The sequence below is a fragment of the Mobula hypostoma genome, chromosome 5 (genome assembly GCF_963921235.1).
Source record: "Mobula hypostoma chromosome 5, sMobHyp1.1, whole genome shotgun sequence".
NCBI lineage: Eukaryota > Metazoa > Chordata > Chondrichthyes > Myliobatiformes > Myliobatidae > Mobula > Mobula hypostoma.
The window spans coordinates 26,789,015-26,807,839 of NC_086101.1; the positions used below are offsets into that span (position 1 = coordinate 26,789,015).

At 42.7% G+C, this 18,825-nt stretch overlaps 1 protein-coding gene across 2 annotated transcripts in view; it reads right to left on the reverse strand.

The window, feature by feature from the left end:
* Positions 1-10,816: 10,816 nt before the first annotated feature.
* LOC134346161 (HEPACAM family member 2-like) overlaps positions 10,817-18,825 on the reverse strand; it is a 49,069-nt gene continuing 41,060 nt past the window's right edge. For both annotated transcript variants that reach the window (XM_063047475.1, XM_063047474.1), the window contains 2 exons: positions 18,414-18,451; positions 10,817-10,943 (listed from right to left, as the gene is read on the reverse strand). In XM_063047475.1, the coding sequence (XP_062903545.1) occupies positions 10,926-10,943; positions 18,414-18,451 (56 nt within the window). In that variant the 3' untranslated portion in view covers positions 10,817-10,925. The remainder of the gene's footprint in view (positions 10,944-18,413; positions 18,452-18,825) is intronic.

The window sequence follows — 18,825 nt, forward strand, 5'->3', positions numbered from 1 at the left end:
CTCATCTATTAGGACGTAGTAGTGTAGTGAGAATGGCTCTGGGGGCAGTGTTTTGTACTGTGTGTGTGATGTGGGAAGTCTGGAGTCCTCAAGTCTCCCAGATAACCACACCTGCACCAGATGCACTGAGCTGCAGCTCCTCAGAAAATGTATTAAGAGGAACTGGAGCCGCGGCTCGATGCCCTTCGACTCACAAGGGAGAATGAGAAAGTGTTGGATAGGAGCTACAGGGAGGTAGTCACTCCTCAACTGCAGGAGATAGGTAACTGGGTGGCAGATGGAATACAGTGTTGGGAAATGTATGATAATGCATTATGGCAAAAGGAACAATAGTTCAGACTATTATCTAAATGGGGAGAAGGTTCAAACATCAGAGATCCAGAGGGACTTAGGGGTCCTCATGTAAGACTCCCAAGAAGGTTAATTTACAAGTTGAACCTGTGGTAAAGGCAGCAAATACAATGTTGGCATCTATTTCAAGGGGAATAGAATGAATAAACAAGGAGATAATGCTGAGGCTTTTTAAGACACTAATCAGGCCGCACTTGGAGTATTGTCAACAGTTTTGGGCACCATATCTCAGAAATGATGTGTTGTCACTGGAGAGAGTCCAGAGGAGATTCACGACGATGATTTCAGTATTGAAGATGTTAACATATGAGGAGCGTTTGGCAGCTTTGGGACTGTACTCACTGGAATTTGGAAAAATGCGGGAGGATCTCACTGAAATCTACCGAATGTTCAAAGGGCTAGAGAGGGTGGATGTGGAGAGGGTGTTTCCTATGGTCAGGGTACTCAGAAATAGAAGACATTGCCTCAAAATTGAGAACAGAATTAAGGAGGAATTTTTTTTTTAGCCAGAGAGTAGCAAATCTGTGGAATGCTCTGCCACAGACTCCAGTGGAGGTCAAGTCCGTGCATATATTTAAACTGGAAATACAAGCAGCTTCTTTCATGCAATATACAACTAGTCATAGGTATCATGTACCTTTGCTGTCCATAAACTTTATTTTTAGTTCATGTTTGGGACAAGGCTAATGATAAGACATGAAGTTGTATGTCCTAAAATGTGCAAAGCGAGTGGGAGAGAGAGAGAGTGCGCCATTGCAGAGTGCTTCAAAAAAAAATATAAAACTTACGTCACCCCAGACTACACTAAAGTGTACCCCTGCCTAACAGGGGTCAAAAATAATGACAGTGTTGCTCGCTGCACTGTTTGCAACAGTGACTTTTCTATTGCCCATGTTGGGTTAAGACTGTAAAAGACATGTTGAGGTGAGGTTAACAGGTGCATTCGTTCGATAGCATAGCTAACATTATTTAAACTAGCTGGTCAGCTGCTAAGGAGCTACTCTATTGCAGACATCCCACCTCTCCCGGAAGTCTCCCGCAAATTGGTGGTGCTACCTCCCTGAAATGAGTTTTTGCAGGGTGGGATGTCTGGGATGTGCATCAGGTTATTTGATGCCTCTGGCGTTTCCTTGTTCTCTGCTATGTTTAATTTCCAGTCCACACCTCAACCCCCTCCCCCACCCCCGTCGATTTCCGCTTTAGGGGTGTAATTCCCACAGGCAACATTAAATCAGACATTCGCATTCTGACATGTCAGACCATGGCTTCCTCTACACCCACCATGAGGCCACACTCAGGTTGGAGGAGAAACACCTTATCTTCCATCTGGGTAGCCTCCAACCTGATGGCATGAACATGGATTTCTCAAAATTCTGTTAATTGTCCCCCCCCCCCTTCACCATTTCCCTCTGTCAGCTTATCTCCTTACCTGCCCATCACCTCCCTCTGATGCCCTTTTCCCCTTCCCTTCCTTCCATGGCCTTTTGTCTTCTCCTATCAGATTCCCCCTTTTCTAGTCCTTCATCTCCTTGCCCATCCTCTGGGCTTCCTCCCCCCCCCCCCGACCCTTTCTTTCTCCCTCGGCCTCCCGTTCCATGATCCTCTCCCTTCTCCAGCTTCGTAACCCTTTTGCCAATCAAATTTCCAGATCTTAGCTCAATCCCTCCCCCTCCTGTTTTCTCCTATCACTTCAGATCTCTCCCTCCCCCTCCCACTTTCAAATCTCTTACTACCTTTTCTTTCAGTTAGTCCTGACGAAGGGTCTCGGCCTGAAACGTCGACTGTACCTCTTCCAATAGATGCTGCCTGGCCTGCTGCATTCATCAGTATTTTTTGTGTGTGTTGCTTAAATTTCCAGCATCTGCAGATTTCCTCGTGCTTGCATTTTTAAACATAATCAGACTGAGTTAGGAGTAAACAAACCTCAGGTCCACAATCAAGATTTGAAAGCAGAGCTTCGCGCCAGTTTTCTCTTAATTGGACAATTCACGCCAGGCTGCATAAGAGTTACCTTTTAATCAAGACGATGAAGATTTCAAAGAAAGAGTTCGCTGCAGTTTCTCTGAGTTGTCGAACGACGAATCAACAAGAGGCAGTGTGTAAGAAGAGCTACCTTGCAGTCAGGTTCGCATTCTAGATTTAAAAGCAGAGCTTCGCGCCAGCTTTCTCTGGGTTGGACAATCCACAAAAGGGCTGCGTAAAAAGAGCTATATTTTAAGCGGAAGAAAAAGTATTTCAGGATGTATATTGTACACATTTCTCTGACATTAAATGGACCTTTGAATCGAGATTTTAAAGGCAGAGTTGAGGAGTGTCCAATCGTTCCAATGTGCAGAAGTCTTCAGTGTCTCCTGCCTCAACAACTCCCATCCCGTTGCACTCACATCCATCATCATGAAGTGTTTAGAGAGGCTCGTCATGAGGCGCATAAAGACCCTGCTGCCCCCCTCACTGGACCCCCTGCAGTTCGCGTATCGTCCCAACGGCTCAACAGACGACACCATCGCCACCACCCTCCACCTGGCCCTCACCCACCTGGTCAAAAAAGACACGTATGTTCGAATGCTGTTCATAGACTTCAGTTCAGCATTCAACACAATCATTCCTCAGAAACTGATTGGAAAGCTGAAACTGCTGGGCCTGAACACCTCCCTCTGCAACTGGATCCTAGACTTCCTGACTGGGAGACCTCAGTCAGTCCGGATCGGGAGCAGCATCTCTAACGCTATCACACTGAGTGCGGGGGCCCCCCAGGGCTGTGTGCTCAGTCCACTGCTGTTCACTCTGCTGACCCACGACTGTGCAGCAACACACAGCTCGAATTACATCATTAAGTTCGCCGATGACACAACCGTGCTGGATCTCATCTGCAAGAACGACGAGTCAGCATACAGAGAGGAGGTGCAGTGGCTAACGGACTGGTGCAGAGCCAACAACCTGTCTCTGAATGTGAACAAAACAAAAGAGATGGTTGTTGACTTCAGGAGAGTACGGAGCGACCACTCTCTGCTGAACATCGACGGCACCTCTGTAGAGATCGTTAAGGGCTCCAAATTTCTTGGTGTTCACCTGGCGGAGAATCTCACCTGGTCCCTCAACACCAGCTCCATAGCCGAGAAAGCCCAGCAGTATCTCTACTTTCTGCGAAGGCTGAGAAAAGTCCATCTCCCACCCCACCCCCCTCCCGCCCCCCCATCCTCACCACATTCTACAGAGTATGAATCGAGAGTATCCTGAGCAGCTGCATTCCTGCCTGATTCGGAAATTGCACCATCTCGGATCGCAAGACCCTGCAGCGGATAGTGAGGTCAGCTGAAGGGATCATCGCGGTCTCTCTTCACGCCATTACAAACATTTACACCACACGCTGCATCCACAAAGCCAACAGCATTGTGAAGGACCCACGCACCCCTCATACAAACTCTTCTCCCTCCTGCCATCTGGCAAAGGGTACTGAAGCATTCGGGCTTTCAGGACCAGACTGTGTAACAGTTTCTTCCCCCAAGCCATCAGACTCCTCAATTCCCAGAGTCTAGTCTGACACGTATACACACACACACACACACACACACACACACACACACCCACTCACTCTCTCAACTGAACACTACTCCACTCCCTTTGCAATTTTTGCTCATTTGTTTCTCAATTCTTGTTTACATTTACATTATTTATTATTATATTGTAATTTGTCCTTTACTGTGCCTATTGTCTTGTTTATTAATTATTGTACTGTCTTGCACTGTTTTGTGCACTTTATGCAGTCCCGTGTAGGTCTGAAGTCTAGTGTAGTTTTGTGTTGTTTCACATAGGGTAGTGTCATTTTGTGTTGTTTCATGTAGCACCATGGTCCTGCAGGAACGTTGTCTTGTTTTTACTGTGTACTGTACCAGCAGTTATGGTTGAAATGACAATAAAAGTGACTTGACTTGATCAACAAGAGGGATTCAAAGGGCCCATAGAAATAATTCAAGTGCAAGCGAAGCAGCCATTCTATTGACTGTACCAGTGTATAGTGTGGCTTTTGCTCATCAGGTTTAGGTGAGATCAGATTTGGGTGAGGTATATTGTCCTATAGGTTACCCTCCCTCTGTTCATTACTCATCTCTTCAGGCAGAGTAGATTCGTCCTCCATAACTTGGATCAACAGGTTGACGTCGTGTGGAGGCTTGTGTGCCTCGAAGACTCCTTCAGGCGAAGCCATCTCAGGGCCACCCATGATGCAACGGCTGTGGACAAGATGCCGTATGAAGATTGATCGAACTGCGGCTCCCGAACAGACAGGCTCGCTTCTGCCCCTCCTGATCATCATCTTGACAAAGACCAATTACAAGTGCGAAGAGAAAAACACAAGCCATACAAAACAACAGGTAGATTAGTGAGAGGCAGTGTTTTGTACTCCGTATGGGATGTTAGAAGTCTGGGAGACATCCAGTCTCTGAGATAAACACATCTGCGCCAGGTGCACTGAGTTGCAGCTCCAGAGAGAACATATTAAGGAACCGGACCTGCAGCTTGATGATCTTTGACTCACATGGGAGAATGAGGAGGTGATAGACAGAGCTACAGGGAGGTAGTCATGCTGAGGTTGCAGGAGACAGGTAACTGGGTGACTGTCAGGAGAAGGAGGGGAAATGCACAGCCAGTGCAGAGTACACCTGTGACCATTCCCCTCAACAATAAGTACACAACTTTAGATACTATGAAGGAGGACAAACTACCAGGGGAGTGGTGACACAGACAAAAGATCTCTGGCACTAAGTCTGGTGCTGTGGCTCAGAAGGGTGGAGAGGTGAAGATAGATTCCTTAATCAGAGGAACAGAGATTAGGTTCCATGGTCGCAATAGAGACATCGGATGGCATGTTGCCTCACTGGTGCCAGAGTCACAAATGTCTCAGATCAAGTCCATGGCATTCTCATGGGTGAGAGTGGGCAGCCTGAAGTCTTGGTGCAGATTGGCACCAATGACATAGGTAAACAAGGTGAGCAGGTCCTGAAGAGAGATTTTAGGGAGCTAGGTAGAAAGCTGAGAAACAGAACACCTAAGGTAGTAATCTCTGGTTTGCTGCCTGTGCCACACGCCAGTGAGGGTAAGAATAGAATGATTTGGCAGGTGAATGTGTGGCTGAGGAACTGGTACAGGGGGCAGAGGTTCAGATTTATGGATTATTGGGAAGGTATGACCTGTACAGAAGAGACTGGTTACAGCTGAACCGAAGGGGGACCAATGTCCTTGTGGGCAGGTTGGCTAGAGTTGTTCTGGTAGGGTTAAGCTAATTTGGAAGAGGGATGGGAACCAGAGTGATTGTGCTGAAGATGAGGTTGGTGATTTACAGAGGCAATGTGGGTAGTGAAACTCTGAGCAAGAAGTTGATGATAGGGCAAAATTGCAGTCAACAGGATGAGTTGCAAAGTAAAAGGTGGACACAATCGAATAGGGTGAATACAGGACTGAAGGTATTATACTTGAATGCGCACAGTATATGGCATAACATAGGAGAACATAGCACAGTTACAGATTGGCATGTATGATGTTGTAGGCATCACTGAATCATGGCTGAAAGAAGATTATACTGTAGCTGGGAGTTTAATATCCAAGGATACACATTGTATTGAAAGGAGAGGCAGGAAGTCAAAGGGGGTAATGTTGCTCTTTTGGTAAAAATGAAATCAAATCATTAGAAAGAGGTGACATAGGGTCGAAGGTATTGAATCATTGTGGATAGAGCTAAGGAACTGTAAGGGTAAAAGACCCTGAAGTTATGTATAGACCCCCAAACAGGTAATAGGGATGTGGCCTACAAATTACAATGGGAGATAGAAAATGCATATCAAAAGGAGCATTTTACAATAGTTATGGGGGATTTCAATATAGAAGTAGATTGCAAAAATCAGGATGGTGCTAGATTCCAACAGGGGGTATTTCTAAAATGCCTATGAAATTGCTTTTTAGAAAAGCTCACGGTTGAGCCCACTAGGGGATCAGCTATTCTGGATTGGGTGTTGTGCAATGAAATTAAATTGAGAAGAGCGCTTAAGGTACAAGAACCTTTAGGAGAAAGTGATCATTATATAATTGAATTTCCCCCAGAAATTTGAGAAGGAGAGGCTAAAGTCAGATGTATCAGTATTACAGTATTAAGGGCATTAAAGAGGCACGAGAGAAGAATTGGCCAGAATTGATTGGAAAAGAACACTAGCAGGGATGACAGTAGAGCAACAATTGCTGGAATATATGAAAGCAGTTTGGAAGGCACAAGGTATATTCATTCCAAAGAGGAAGACGCATTCTATAGGCAAGATAACACAACTGTGGCTAACAAGAGAAATAAAAGCCAATATTAAAGCCAAAGAGAGGCTATCTAATAGAGGAAAGGTTAGTGGTGGGAAGTTAGAGGATTGGGAAGCTTTCAAATACCAAGCGAAGACAATTTAAAAAGTCATCAAGGTAAATATGGAATACAAAAGTAAGATGGCCAGTAATATTAAAAAGGGCTATCAAAAGTTTCTTCAAATACATAAGTTGTCAGAGTGAGTATTATACCACTGGAAAATGATGCTGGAGAGATAGTAATGGGGAACAAGGAAGTGGCAGATGAAATTAGTAAGTATTTTGCATCAGTCTTCACTGTGGAAGACATTAGCAGTATGGTGGAAGTTCCAGGTGTCAGAGATCATGAGTTGTGAGAAATTACCATTACTATGGAGAAAGTTCTTGGGAAAACCTTGAGAAGGTCTGAAGGTAGATAACTCATCTGGACCAGAGGGTGTGGTCACCAGGGTTCTGAAAGAGCTGGCTGAAGAGATCATGGCGGCATTAGTAGTGATCTTTCAAGAATCACTAGATTCTGGAATGGTTCTGGAAGACTGGAAAATTGTAAATGTCATTCCACCCTTCAAGAAGGGAGAGAGGCTAAAGAAAAGAAATTATAGGCCAGTTACTCTGAGCTCAGTGGTTGGGAAGATGTTGGAGTCAATTATTAAGGATGTGATTTCAGGGAATTTGGAGGCACATGATAAAATAGGCTGTAGTCAGCAGAGTTTCTGCAAGAGAAACTCCTGCCTGACAAATCTGTTGAAATTCTTTGAAGAAATAACAAGCAGGAAAGACAAAGAGGAGTCAATGAATGTTTTGTATTTGGATTTTCAGAAAGCATATGACAAGGTGCCACACATGAGGCTGCTGAACAAGCTATGAGCCCATTGTATTACAGGAAAGATTCTAGTATGGATAGAGCAGTCACCAACTGGCAGGAGGCAGAGTGAGAATAAAGGGGGCTTCTTGTGGGTTGGCTCCCAGTGACTAGTGTACAAGATGGATCCAATTTTTTTTTACGTTATGTGGAATTGATAGCTTTGTTGCAGAGTTTGCAGACTCTACAAAGATAGGTGGAGGGGCAGGTAGAATTGCGGAAGTAGAGAGGCTAAAGAAGGACTCAGACCAATTAGCAGAATGGGTGAAGAAGTGGCAGGTGGAATACAGTGTCAGGAAGTGTATGGTCATGCACTTTGGTAGAAGGGATGAAAGTGTTGACTAGTTTATCTAAATGGAGAGAAATACAAAAAAAAATCTGAGATGCAAATGGACTTGGAGTGCTTCTGCAGGATTTCCTGAAGGTTAATTTGCAAATTGTGTCTGTGATGAGGAAGACAAATGTGATGTTAGCATTCATTTCAAGAGGACTAGAATATAAAAGCAGAGATGTAATGTTGAGACTTTATAATGCACTGTTGAGGACTCACTTGGAGTATTGTAAGCAGTTTGAGGCCCTTTATTAGAAAGGATGTGTTGAAACTGGAGAGGGTTCAAAGGAGGTTCATGAAAATGATTCCTATGCCCAGTTGTTCAATTTCCCACCATTTAGGACAACTTGGCTCTGTTAGAACATTGAGTTTGCATTTCTCAAATATGCTGTATGTCTGTATGTGCTGGAGTTCAAGTTTGTTCTCACCACTTTAGTTGATAGATTCACTTCATTTATTTCTTTTATTCCTTTCCATACTCTCCTTTTCTGCCGCCTCATCCGCTGGTCCATTTCTACAGCTTTCAACTGTGACAATTTTGCAGTGGTTTTTACATTTCAGTACAGCCACTACTGATGCCAATTGCATGATCTGCATTAATTCTTGTACCAGCTGGCCATTTTTGTAAGAAATGCCCATTGCCCCATAAATTTCCATAATTGTGAGCTCCAAAATCATATTAGGAGTCTGTGTAGATATTAATGATTTTTTTTTCCTTTTTCCATCTTAAGGACCTCAATCCGGGCTTTTAATTCTGCTTGTTGCGGAGGTGTACCAGGAGCCGTACTTCCTGATACGTGCACATCATTTTCAGAGATAATAACTCATCCAGACATTTAACATCTTCAACCATCCAGCTATCTTGCAATTTGCCACAGTTCTTTTTCTTTTCTCTTGTTTAATTAATGCAGATCGACTCTATAAGAGTTTTTACTGACTGTAATTTGTCACAGTTCTCCTTTTCCTTTCTCATTTGTTCAGTTAACACACACCTATTCTTTAGACCTCACAGTCTTTGTCATGCTGACATTGTTTCTAACACATTCTCTCTTAGTTGTGATGAGACTATGAATGTTGATTTGGTTTTCTTCTTTCCCTCAGGCATTCTCTGAAACTTGCCCAATGTTTTTTTAATATCATCCACCTGACATATTACATTCGAGAGACCTGGCGAATATTACATTAGAGTCGGCATTGACGGTATATTTTGTTCTGATTTGTTCAGCAGTCTTATCCAGCTGGATCATCAGAGTACGTATGGTCAGAAAGTGTCATCAAATGACAGAAAGTAAAATCGGGAAGATTCAGAAGAGTCAAGAAAATTCAAAGTATATTTATCATCAAAGTATGTATGCATACTTTCCAAAGAAAGCCAAAAAAACAAAGAAACACTATGGAGTTCATTCAAAGGAAACATCAAACGCCAAACACGCCATAAAAAAGAACAAATCACACAACTGGCACAAAAAATGAGCGAATAACACACAGAATATTGAACGTCAAACCACAGAGTCCTTGAAACAGTTTAGTTCAGTTCAGTTCAGTTCAATTTAGCACAATATCATTCACTGACTGCAGCTGCAGAGCCAGTCTGTGTCAAATAATTCCAATCAAAATCGGGCTAAAGAGCAAGAAAAAAAAAGTAACCAGAAGCACATGTAACATCATCCATAGACCCTGTTTTAAAAAGAGAGCCAGCCTCAATCTACACCAATCAAACCATGCAAAAGACCCAAGACTCCTGCAGTAATGAGTGAGAGGGAGAGGGAGACTGGTCAATGCAGGCAGAAAGCACTGAACACCCGTTTGCCTTCTGCTTTCATCCGTGTTGATTTCAATCTTACTCAATGCTTAAATTGGTGAGATTGGTGATTAATGGAGCCGATCATGGGTTCGCATTTCGCCATTTTGCAGCACATTCCATTCTCAAACACAGCAAATTCCCCTGGAGACAGCAAAGACACCAGATTGCTCAATTGTCCCAAAAACAAATTGTCAAACTGTAAATTATAGGCACACAGTTTAGTATTAGAAGCAAATTTAAAAGAAGGAGAAGTAGTAATAATTTAATGAAACGTATTCAGGACATCACTGATGGTCACTGGTGTCATCTTGAAGCTTCAACTCACCAGCAAGTAAAATCAAAACAATAAAGAACTTAAACTCATGCTCTTCCTTTATGCTGTAACACAGTCTGAAATATTACAAGTGGTCATACAAACAAATAGGTAAAGAAAGCTAAAACTATAGATAGAAAAACAAAGAGACACAAGAAAACACAAATCACTACTGTAATACAATAAAAACATTTAATATCCATTTGGGTAACTTATCATGGTATAAGTACGGAATTTTTTAATTTCAGGTCGTTTACACCCCACCAATACATCTGTTTTCTCTCTTCCCTTGTTACCTTTTCCATCCATTATTTGTCATCAACTATCATGCACAAGCCTTCTGAAATGGCAACTATTTCTTGGTCAACACTCTCAGCCCTGATGCAGGATCTTAATCTGAAATTTCGACTGCCGCATTGCCTCCAGAGATTCTGCTTGTTCCTCTGAGTTTGTCGGGCAGTTTACTTCTTTTGCTCCAGGTTCTGGTATCTATAGACTCTGTATCAACTTCCGTCCTCAGGTCTACCAAATGGCAGTCGTCAAGTGCAAGTCTTACAATTACTGTTCCATTGATTTTCTATTCACATCAAACTCCAGCACAACGTGGAAAAACTGCTACACCATTTCAAGATTGATTCTCTGGTCAGAAACTCTTAGTTTGGTGAGGGTGCTTCTTATATCAGACCTACCAAGTAGTGTATCCTAACAGTGCTTTGAAAGTAAACAATACTGAAATCATACAGAGGGCTGTTATAATATGTTTCAAATAACAGTGCCATTCCATAGGAATGAAGGCATGTATTTGCTCTATTGATGGACAAAGTTTTTCCACTGGTACCCAGTTTCAAAATTGATACCCGTCATATCCATTTTAAAGAGTCTGAAGTGAATCGGCTGCAGCATCCAGCTCTATGTCAATAATACTGAAATCTTATAAGTCTTCATTATCCTAAAAAGAACAAAGCATATTGGTTATATGTAGAAATCAAACATTTTCTCCAATTGCCAGCAGTAGTAAACAGCACTGAACAGAGAAATGGGCAAAATAGACAGTGGGAAGTTTACAACAATCCTTATACCAGATGCATTGTGGGGAATATTCTAATAAAGACAAGCATTTTAAGAAGGGAAAACAGATATCATCTACATGCATTTTCTCAAATAATGCATTAGTTAGCAAAATTAAGGCACATGAAATTAAAGGTTCATAACTGGCTGGGGTAGAAATTCACTTAAGGGCAGGAAACATGAGCAAGGGTTGACATTGGTGCAGTCACTCACAGTCCAGAGACACTCGGCAACGTAATTTGATGACACACAATTGGTTTATTGATCATTACAGAATGTCTCTTGGTGCTTCCTACTTCCTCCTCTCTCCGTTCCCCTTTTCCCAACCATGATTCCCCTCTTTGCCCACTTCCCACTATCAACCTGCAATAGAGACCCACATCAGAATCAGGTTTATCATCACTCACACATGTCATGAAAATTGTTTTTTTTTCTGTAGCAGGAGTACAGTGCACCACATAAATTACTGCAGTACTGTCCAAAGGTCTTCAGCAGACTAGCTATACAGTATACGTGCCCAAGGATTTTGCACAGTACTGTATGTGAAAATGTCAGAGCATGTTCAGATAGCAATTCACAATGGGTATGAAATCCAAGTTTCATAACTAATAGCATAGACTACAAAGGTAGAGATATTATATTGATTCTGGCTATTTGATGGTCTATGACTTCAGGTACTTCAAAACCACATCTTTAACAGTGGACTTCAACAGCTCCACCTCTCTCCCTTCTTAAAGTGTGGAATGACATTTGCAATGTTCCAGCCCTCAGAAACCATTCCAGAATCTTGCAAGATCATTAGTAATGCCACCACAATCTCTTCAGCTACCTCTTTCAGAACCCTGGGCGTAGTCCATCTGGTCCGGATGACTTACCTACCTTCAGATCTTTCATCTTCTCAAGCACTTCTGTAATAGCAATGATAGTCATGTCTTCCTCATGAATTTCTGGCATATTGCTAGTGTCTTCCACAGTGAAGACTGATGCAAAATACTTATTAAGTTTATCTGCCATTTCTTTGTCCCCCATCACTACCTCCCTAGCATCATTTTCCAGCAGTCCAACATCCACTCTCGCCCCTCTTTTACTCATTATATATCTGATAAAAACTTTTGATATCCTCTTTTACATGATTGGCTACCTTACCTTCTTATTTCATCTGTTCTATAAGTAAGCAAGCCAGAAACCCAAGAAATTCTGCAGATGATGGATATCCAGAGCAATGCACACAAAATGCTAGAGGAACTCAGCAAGTCAGGCACCATCCATAGAAATGAATATACTAACGACATTTTGGTCTTTTTGTAAGGCATTTTAGTTGCCTTCTGTTGGGTTTTAAAAACATCCCAAACTTCTTACTTCACACTAATTTTTGCTGTACTATATGCCCTGCTTTGCTTTTATGCTGTCTTTGACTTCTCTGTCAGCCACAATTGCCTCACCTTCCCTTTAGAACACGTCTCTATTTTCTGAGGAGACTGAGGTCCTTTAACATCTGCCGGACAATGCTGAGGATGTTCTACGAGTCTGTGGTGGCCAGTGCTATCATGTTTGCTGTTGTGTGCTGGGGCAGCAGGCTGAGGGTAGCAGCACCAACAGAATCAACAAACTCATTCGTAAGGCCAGTGATGTTGTGGGGATGGAACTGGACTCTCTGACGGTGGTGTCTGAAAAGAGGATGCTGTCTAAGTTGCATGCCATCTTGGACAATGTCTCCCATCCACTACATAATGTATTAGTTGGTCACAGGAGTACATTCAGCCAGAGACTCATTCCACTGAGATGCAACACAGAGTGTCATAGGAAGTCATTCCTGCCTGTGGCCATCAAAATTTACAACTCCTCCCTTGGAGGGTCAGATACCCTGGGCCAATAGGCTGGTCCTGGACTTATTTCCTGGCACAATTTACATATTACCATTTAACTATTTATGGTTTTATTACTATTTATTATTTATGGTGCAACTGTAATGAAAACCAATTTCCCCCGGGATCAATAAAGTATGACTATCACTATGACTATTCATCTTTGGGAAGTATCTATCCTGCACCTTCCAATAAGTACCCACAAACTCAGGCCATTGCTGTTCTGCCGTAATCCCTGCTAGTGTCTGCTTCCAAAAACTTTCGGCTAGTTTTTCCATCATTCCTTTAATTCCCTTTCCTCCATTTTAATACTGTTACATCTGACTTTAGCTTCTCCCTCTCTAACTGCAAGATGAATTCTATCATATTAAGATCACTGCCTCCCAAGGGCTTCTTTACATTAAACTCCCTAGTCAAAAGTGGTTCATTGCACAGCATTCAATCGACAAAAGCTGATTCCCCAGTGGGTTTAATCACAAGCTGCTCTAAAAAGCCATCTCACAGGCATTCCACAAATTCCCCCTCTTGGGATCCAGCACCAACCTCATTCTCCCTATCTATCTGCACATTAAAATTTTCATGACTACTGTAATATTGCCCCATTGATATGCATTTACTATCTTCCATCGTAATTTCTCTCCTACAACCTGGCTACTATTCAGAGGCCTATATCTGACTCTCATCAATTTCTTTTTACCCTTGCAGCTTCTTAACTTTAACCACTAGGGTTCTACATCTTCCAGTCCCGTGTCACCACTTTCTCAGGATTTGATTTCATTTTTGTTAACCAACAGAGCCACCCTCTGCCTACCAGCCTGTTCTTTCGGCACAATATGGATGTTAGGCTCGCAACTATGATGTTCTTTCAGCCACGACCTACAATGTCTACAATGTACCTATAATCTCTCACTGCATTACAAAATTATGTACCTTATTCTGTATATGGCGTGCATTCAAATATAACACCTTCAGTCCTGCATTCATCACACTTAACAATTTTGCCACCTTGTTGCACTTCATCTCATCCAATTGATTGCAATTTTGCCCTATTATCCACCTGCTCTTCCTCACAGACTCACTACACAATGTTTTGACTTGTATACCAACTGCCCCATCCTCAGCACAATCACCTCAGTTCCCATCCCCTGCCAAATTAGTTTAAACACTCACTAGCAGCCTTAGCAAACCTGCTCAAAGGATTTTGGTCCTGCTCGAGTTCATGTGTAACCTGCCATTTTCATACAGGTCCCACCTTCACCAGAAAAGATCCTAATGATCCAGACATCTGAAATCCTGTCCCCTGCACCATGTGCTCAGCTACTCAGTCATCAGTACAATCATCCTATTACTGCTCTGATAAGCACGTGCCAGGAGTACTCCAAGTATTACTACCTTGGAGGTCCTGAGTTTCAGCCTGTTCCCTCACTCCCTACACTCACTTCACTGGACCTCTTCCCCCTTTCTACCCATGTCATTGGTGCCATTTATGTACCACAATGTCTGGCTGATCACACTCTCTCTTGAAAATCCTCTGCAGCTGCTTTCAAACATCCTGCACTCTAGCACCTGGGAGGTAACACACCATTCTGGTGTGTCTTTCATGGCCACAGAACCTCCTGGCCACCCCTGTAACTGTCGAGTCTCCAATGACATGACTGCATCCTTCCTGGCAGAGCATCGGAGCCGGACACAGTGCCATGGGCCTGGCTGCTGCTGCAGCACCCTGGTAGGCCATCCACCCTCCACTCGGCAGCATCCAAAGGGGCACACTTGTTGCTGAGGGAGATGGTCACAGGGGAATGGACTTCAGGAAGGGTAAGACGAAGGAACACACACCAATCCAAATAGAGGGATCAGAAGTGGAGAAAGAGCAGAGTTTCAAGTTTCTGGGTGTCAAACTCTCTGAGGATCTAACCTGGTCCCAACATATCAATGCAGTTAGAAAAAAGGCAAGACAGTGACTCTACTTCATTAGGAGTTTGAGGAGATTTGGTATGTCAACAAATACACTTAAAAACTTCTATAGTTGTACTGTGGAGAGCATCCTGACAGGCTGCATCACTGTCTGGTATGTGGGGGAGGGGGCGCGCTACTGCACAGGGCTGAAAGTAGCTGCAGAGGGTTATAAATTAAGTAGGCTCCATCTTGGGTACTAGTCTACAAAGTACCCAGGACATCTTCAAGGAGCAGTGTCACAGAAAGGCAGCATCCATTATTAAGGACCTCCAGCACCCAGGGCATGCCCTTTTCTCACTGTTACCATCAGGTAGGAGGTACAGAAGCCTGTAGGCACACACTCACTTATTCAGGAACAGCTTCTTCCCTGCTGCAATCTGATTCCTAAATGGACATTACACCCGTGAACTCTAGCTCATTTTTTAAAATATATATTATTTCTGTTTTTTTTGCACGATTTTCAATCTATTCAATATATGTATACTGTAATTGATTGATTTATTATTATTTTATTTTTTCTTCTATATTACGTATTGCATTGAACTGCTGCTGCTAAGTTAACAAGTTTCACAACACATGCCGGTGATAATAAACCTGATTCTGATTCTGAACCCTGGTCTAAAAGCTTACTCCCCTTACCCCTCCAGATCTTCATGATTATAATCCAGAACTCACTGATTGTAGCTGTGGTTAAAACTATAACAGTCAAAGCTTTTAGAAATCAATTGTCAGAAAAATGAGAAAAAAGTAATTTGAAAGTCAGTGGGGGGTAGGGTGCAGAAAGCATTGGAATGAAACTAATGGGATATCTGTAACAAACCTGGCATAACATGTGAGTAGATTGGGAAAATCAGGTCAGCACTGGATCTCAAGAGAGAGAATTTGTAGAATGTCTGCGAGATGGCTTTTTAGAACAGCTTGTTGTTGAGCCCACTAGGGGATTGGCTGTACTGGATTGGGTATTGTGTAATGAACCGGAGGTGATTAGAGAGACTGAGGTGAAGGAACCCTTAGGAGACAGTGATCATAACATGATTGAGTTCACTGTGAAATTAGAAAAAGAGAAGCCGAAATCCGATGTGTCAGTATTTCAGTGGAGTAAAGGAAATTACAGTGGCATGAGAGAGGAACTGGCCAAAGTTGACTGGAAAGGGACACTGGCGGGAAAGACAGCAGAGCAGCAGTGGCTGGAGTTTATGCAAGAAATGAGGAATGTGCAAGACAGGTATATTCCAAAAAAGAAGAAATTTTCGAGTGGAAAAAGGATGCAACCATGGTTGACAAGAGAAGTCAAAGCCAAAGTTAAAGCAAAGGAGAGGGCATACAAGGAAGCAAGAATTAGTTGGAAGTCAGAGGATTGGGAAGTTTTTAAAACCTTACAAAAGGAAACCAAAAAGGTCATTAAGAGAGAAAAGATTAACTATGAAAGGAAGCTAGCAAATAATATCAAAGAGGATACTAAAAGCTTTTTCAAGTATATAAAGAGTAAAAGACAGGTGAGAGTGGATATAGGACCGATAGAAAATGATGCTGGAGAAATTGTAATGGGAGATAAGAAGATGGTGGAGGAACTGAATGAGTATTTTGCATCAGTCTTCACTGAGGAAGACATCAGCAGTATACCGGACACTCAAGGGTGGCAGAGAAGAGAAGTGTGCGCAGTCACAATTACGACAGAGAAAGTACTCAGGAAGCTGAATAGGCTAAAAGTAGATAAATCTCTTGGACCAGATGGAATGCACCCTCGTGTTCTGAAGGAAGTAGCTGTGGAGATTGCGGAGGTATTAGCGATGATCTTTCAAAAGTCGATAGATTCTGGTATGGTTCCGGAAGACTGGAAGATTGCAAATGTCACTCCGCTATTTAAGAAGGGGGCAAGGAAGCAAAAAGGAAATTATAGACCTGTTAGCTTGACATCGGTGGTTGGGAAGTTGTTGGAATCGACTGTCAAGGATGAGGTTACAGAGTACCTGGAGGCATATGACAAGATAGGCAGAACTCAGCATGGATTCCTTAAAGGAAAATCCTGCCTGACAAACCTATTACAATTTTTTGAGGAAATTACCAGTAGGCTAGACAAGGGAGATGCAGTGGATGTTGTATATTTGGATTTTCAGAAGGCCTTTGACAAGGTGCCACACATGAGGCTGCTTAACAAGATAAGAGCCCATGGAATTACAGGAAAGTTACATACGTGGATAGAGCGCTGGCTGATTGGCAGGAAACAGAGAGTGGGAATAAAGGAATCCTATTCTGGTTGGCTGCCAGTTACCAGTGGTGTTCCACAGGGGTCCGTGTTGGGGCCGCTTCTTTTTATATTGTACATCAATGATTTGGATTATGGAATAGATGGTTTTGTGGCTAAGTTTGCTGACGATATGAAGATAGGTGGAGGGGCCAGTAGTGCTGAGGAAATGGAGAGTCTGCAGAGAGACTTGGATAGATTGGAAGAATGGGCAGAGAAGTGGCAAATGAAGTACAATGTTGGAAAGTGTATGGTTATGCACTTCGGCAGAAAAAATAAACGGGCAGATTATTATTTAAATGGGAAAGAATTCAAAGTTCTGAGATGCAACGAGACTTGGGAGTCCTCATACAGGATACCCTTAAAGTTAACCTCCAGGTTGAGTCAGTAGTGAAGAAGGCGAATGCAATGTTGGCATTCATTTCTAGAGGAATGGAGTATAGGAGCAGGGATGTGATGTTGAGGCTCTATAAGGCGCTGGTAAGACCTCACTTGGAGTACTGTGGGCAATTTTGGTCTCCTTATTTAAGAAAGGATGTGCTGATGTTGGAGAGAGTACAGAGAAGATTCACTAGAATGATTCCGGGAATGAGAGGGTTAACATATGAGGAAGTTTTGTCCGCTCTTGGACTGTATTCCTTGGAGTTTAGAAGAATGAGGGGAGACCTCATAGAAACATTTCGAATGTTAAAAGGCATGGACAGAATGGATGTAGCAAAGTTGTTTCCCATGATGGGGGAGTCTAGTACGAGAGGGCATGACTTAAGGATTGAAGGGCGCCTTTTCAGAACAGAAATGCGAAGAAATTTTTTTAGTCAGAGGGTGGTGAATCTATGGAATTTGTTGCCACGGGCAGCAGTGGAGGCCAAGTCATTGGGTGTATTTAAGGCAGAGATTGATAGGTATCTGAGTAGCCAGGGCATCAAAGGTTATGGTGAGAAGGCGGGGGAGTGGGACTAAATAGGAGAATGGATCAGCTGATGATAAAATGGCGGAGCAGACTCAGTGGGCCGAATGGCCGACTTCTGCTCCTTTGTCTTACGGTCTTATGGTCTTATAAATCTGATGGGAAAATTGGCCTCCTTTTGCATTGTAACAATTCTATGGAACAACAGATTTTAAATTACTTTAAATTATCAAACATTTGGTACATGCTTAATGATATTGAGCCCCCAAACCCACTCTCTGCCCGAAGCCAGATTTACATCTCATTTTTATAAATACATATTAAATTAGCCTTATAACAGAGTTCCAAACAATTGCAGACATTTAGATAATAACATACCTGCTGTCTTACTTCAATGCTTGCATGTTTGTTCCTGTCTATAAACAAATAAAATAAACCTTTATAAATTCCAGATAGTTAACAAAGAACATTGTTTCTTTCAATGGGGAAACTATACAAAGGGTGCAGAGGAGATTTACAAGGATGTTGCCTGGATTGGGGTGCATGCCTTATGAAAGTAGGTTGAGTGAACTCGGCCTTTTCTCCTTGGAGCGACAGAGGATGAGAGGTGACCTGATAGAGGTGTATAAGTTGCTGAGAGGCATTGACTGTGTGGATACTCAGAGGCTATTTCCTAGGGCTGAAATGGCTAACACAAGAGAGCACAGTTTTAAGGTGCTTGGAAGTAGGTACGGAGGAGATGTCAGGGATAAGTTTTTTTTTTAAATGCAGAGAGTGGTGAGTGCGTGGA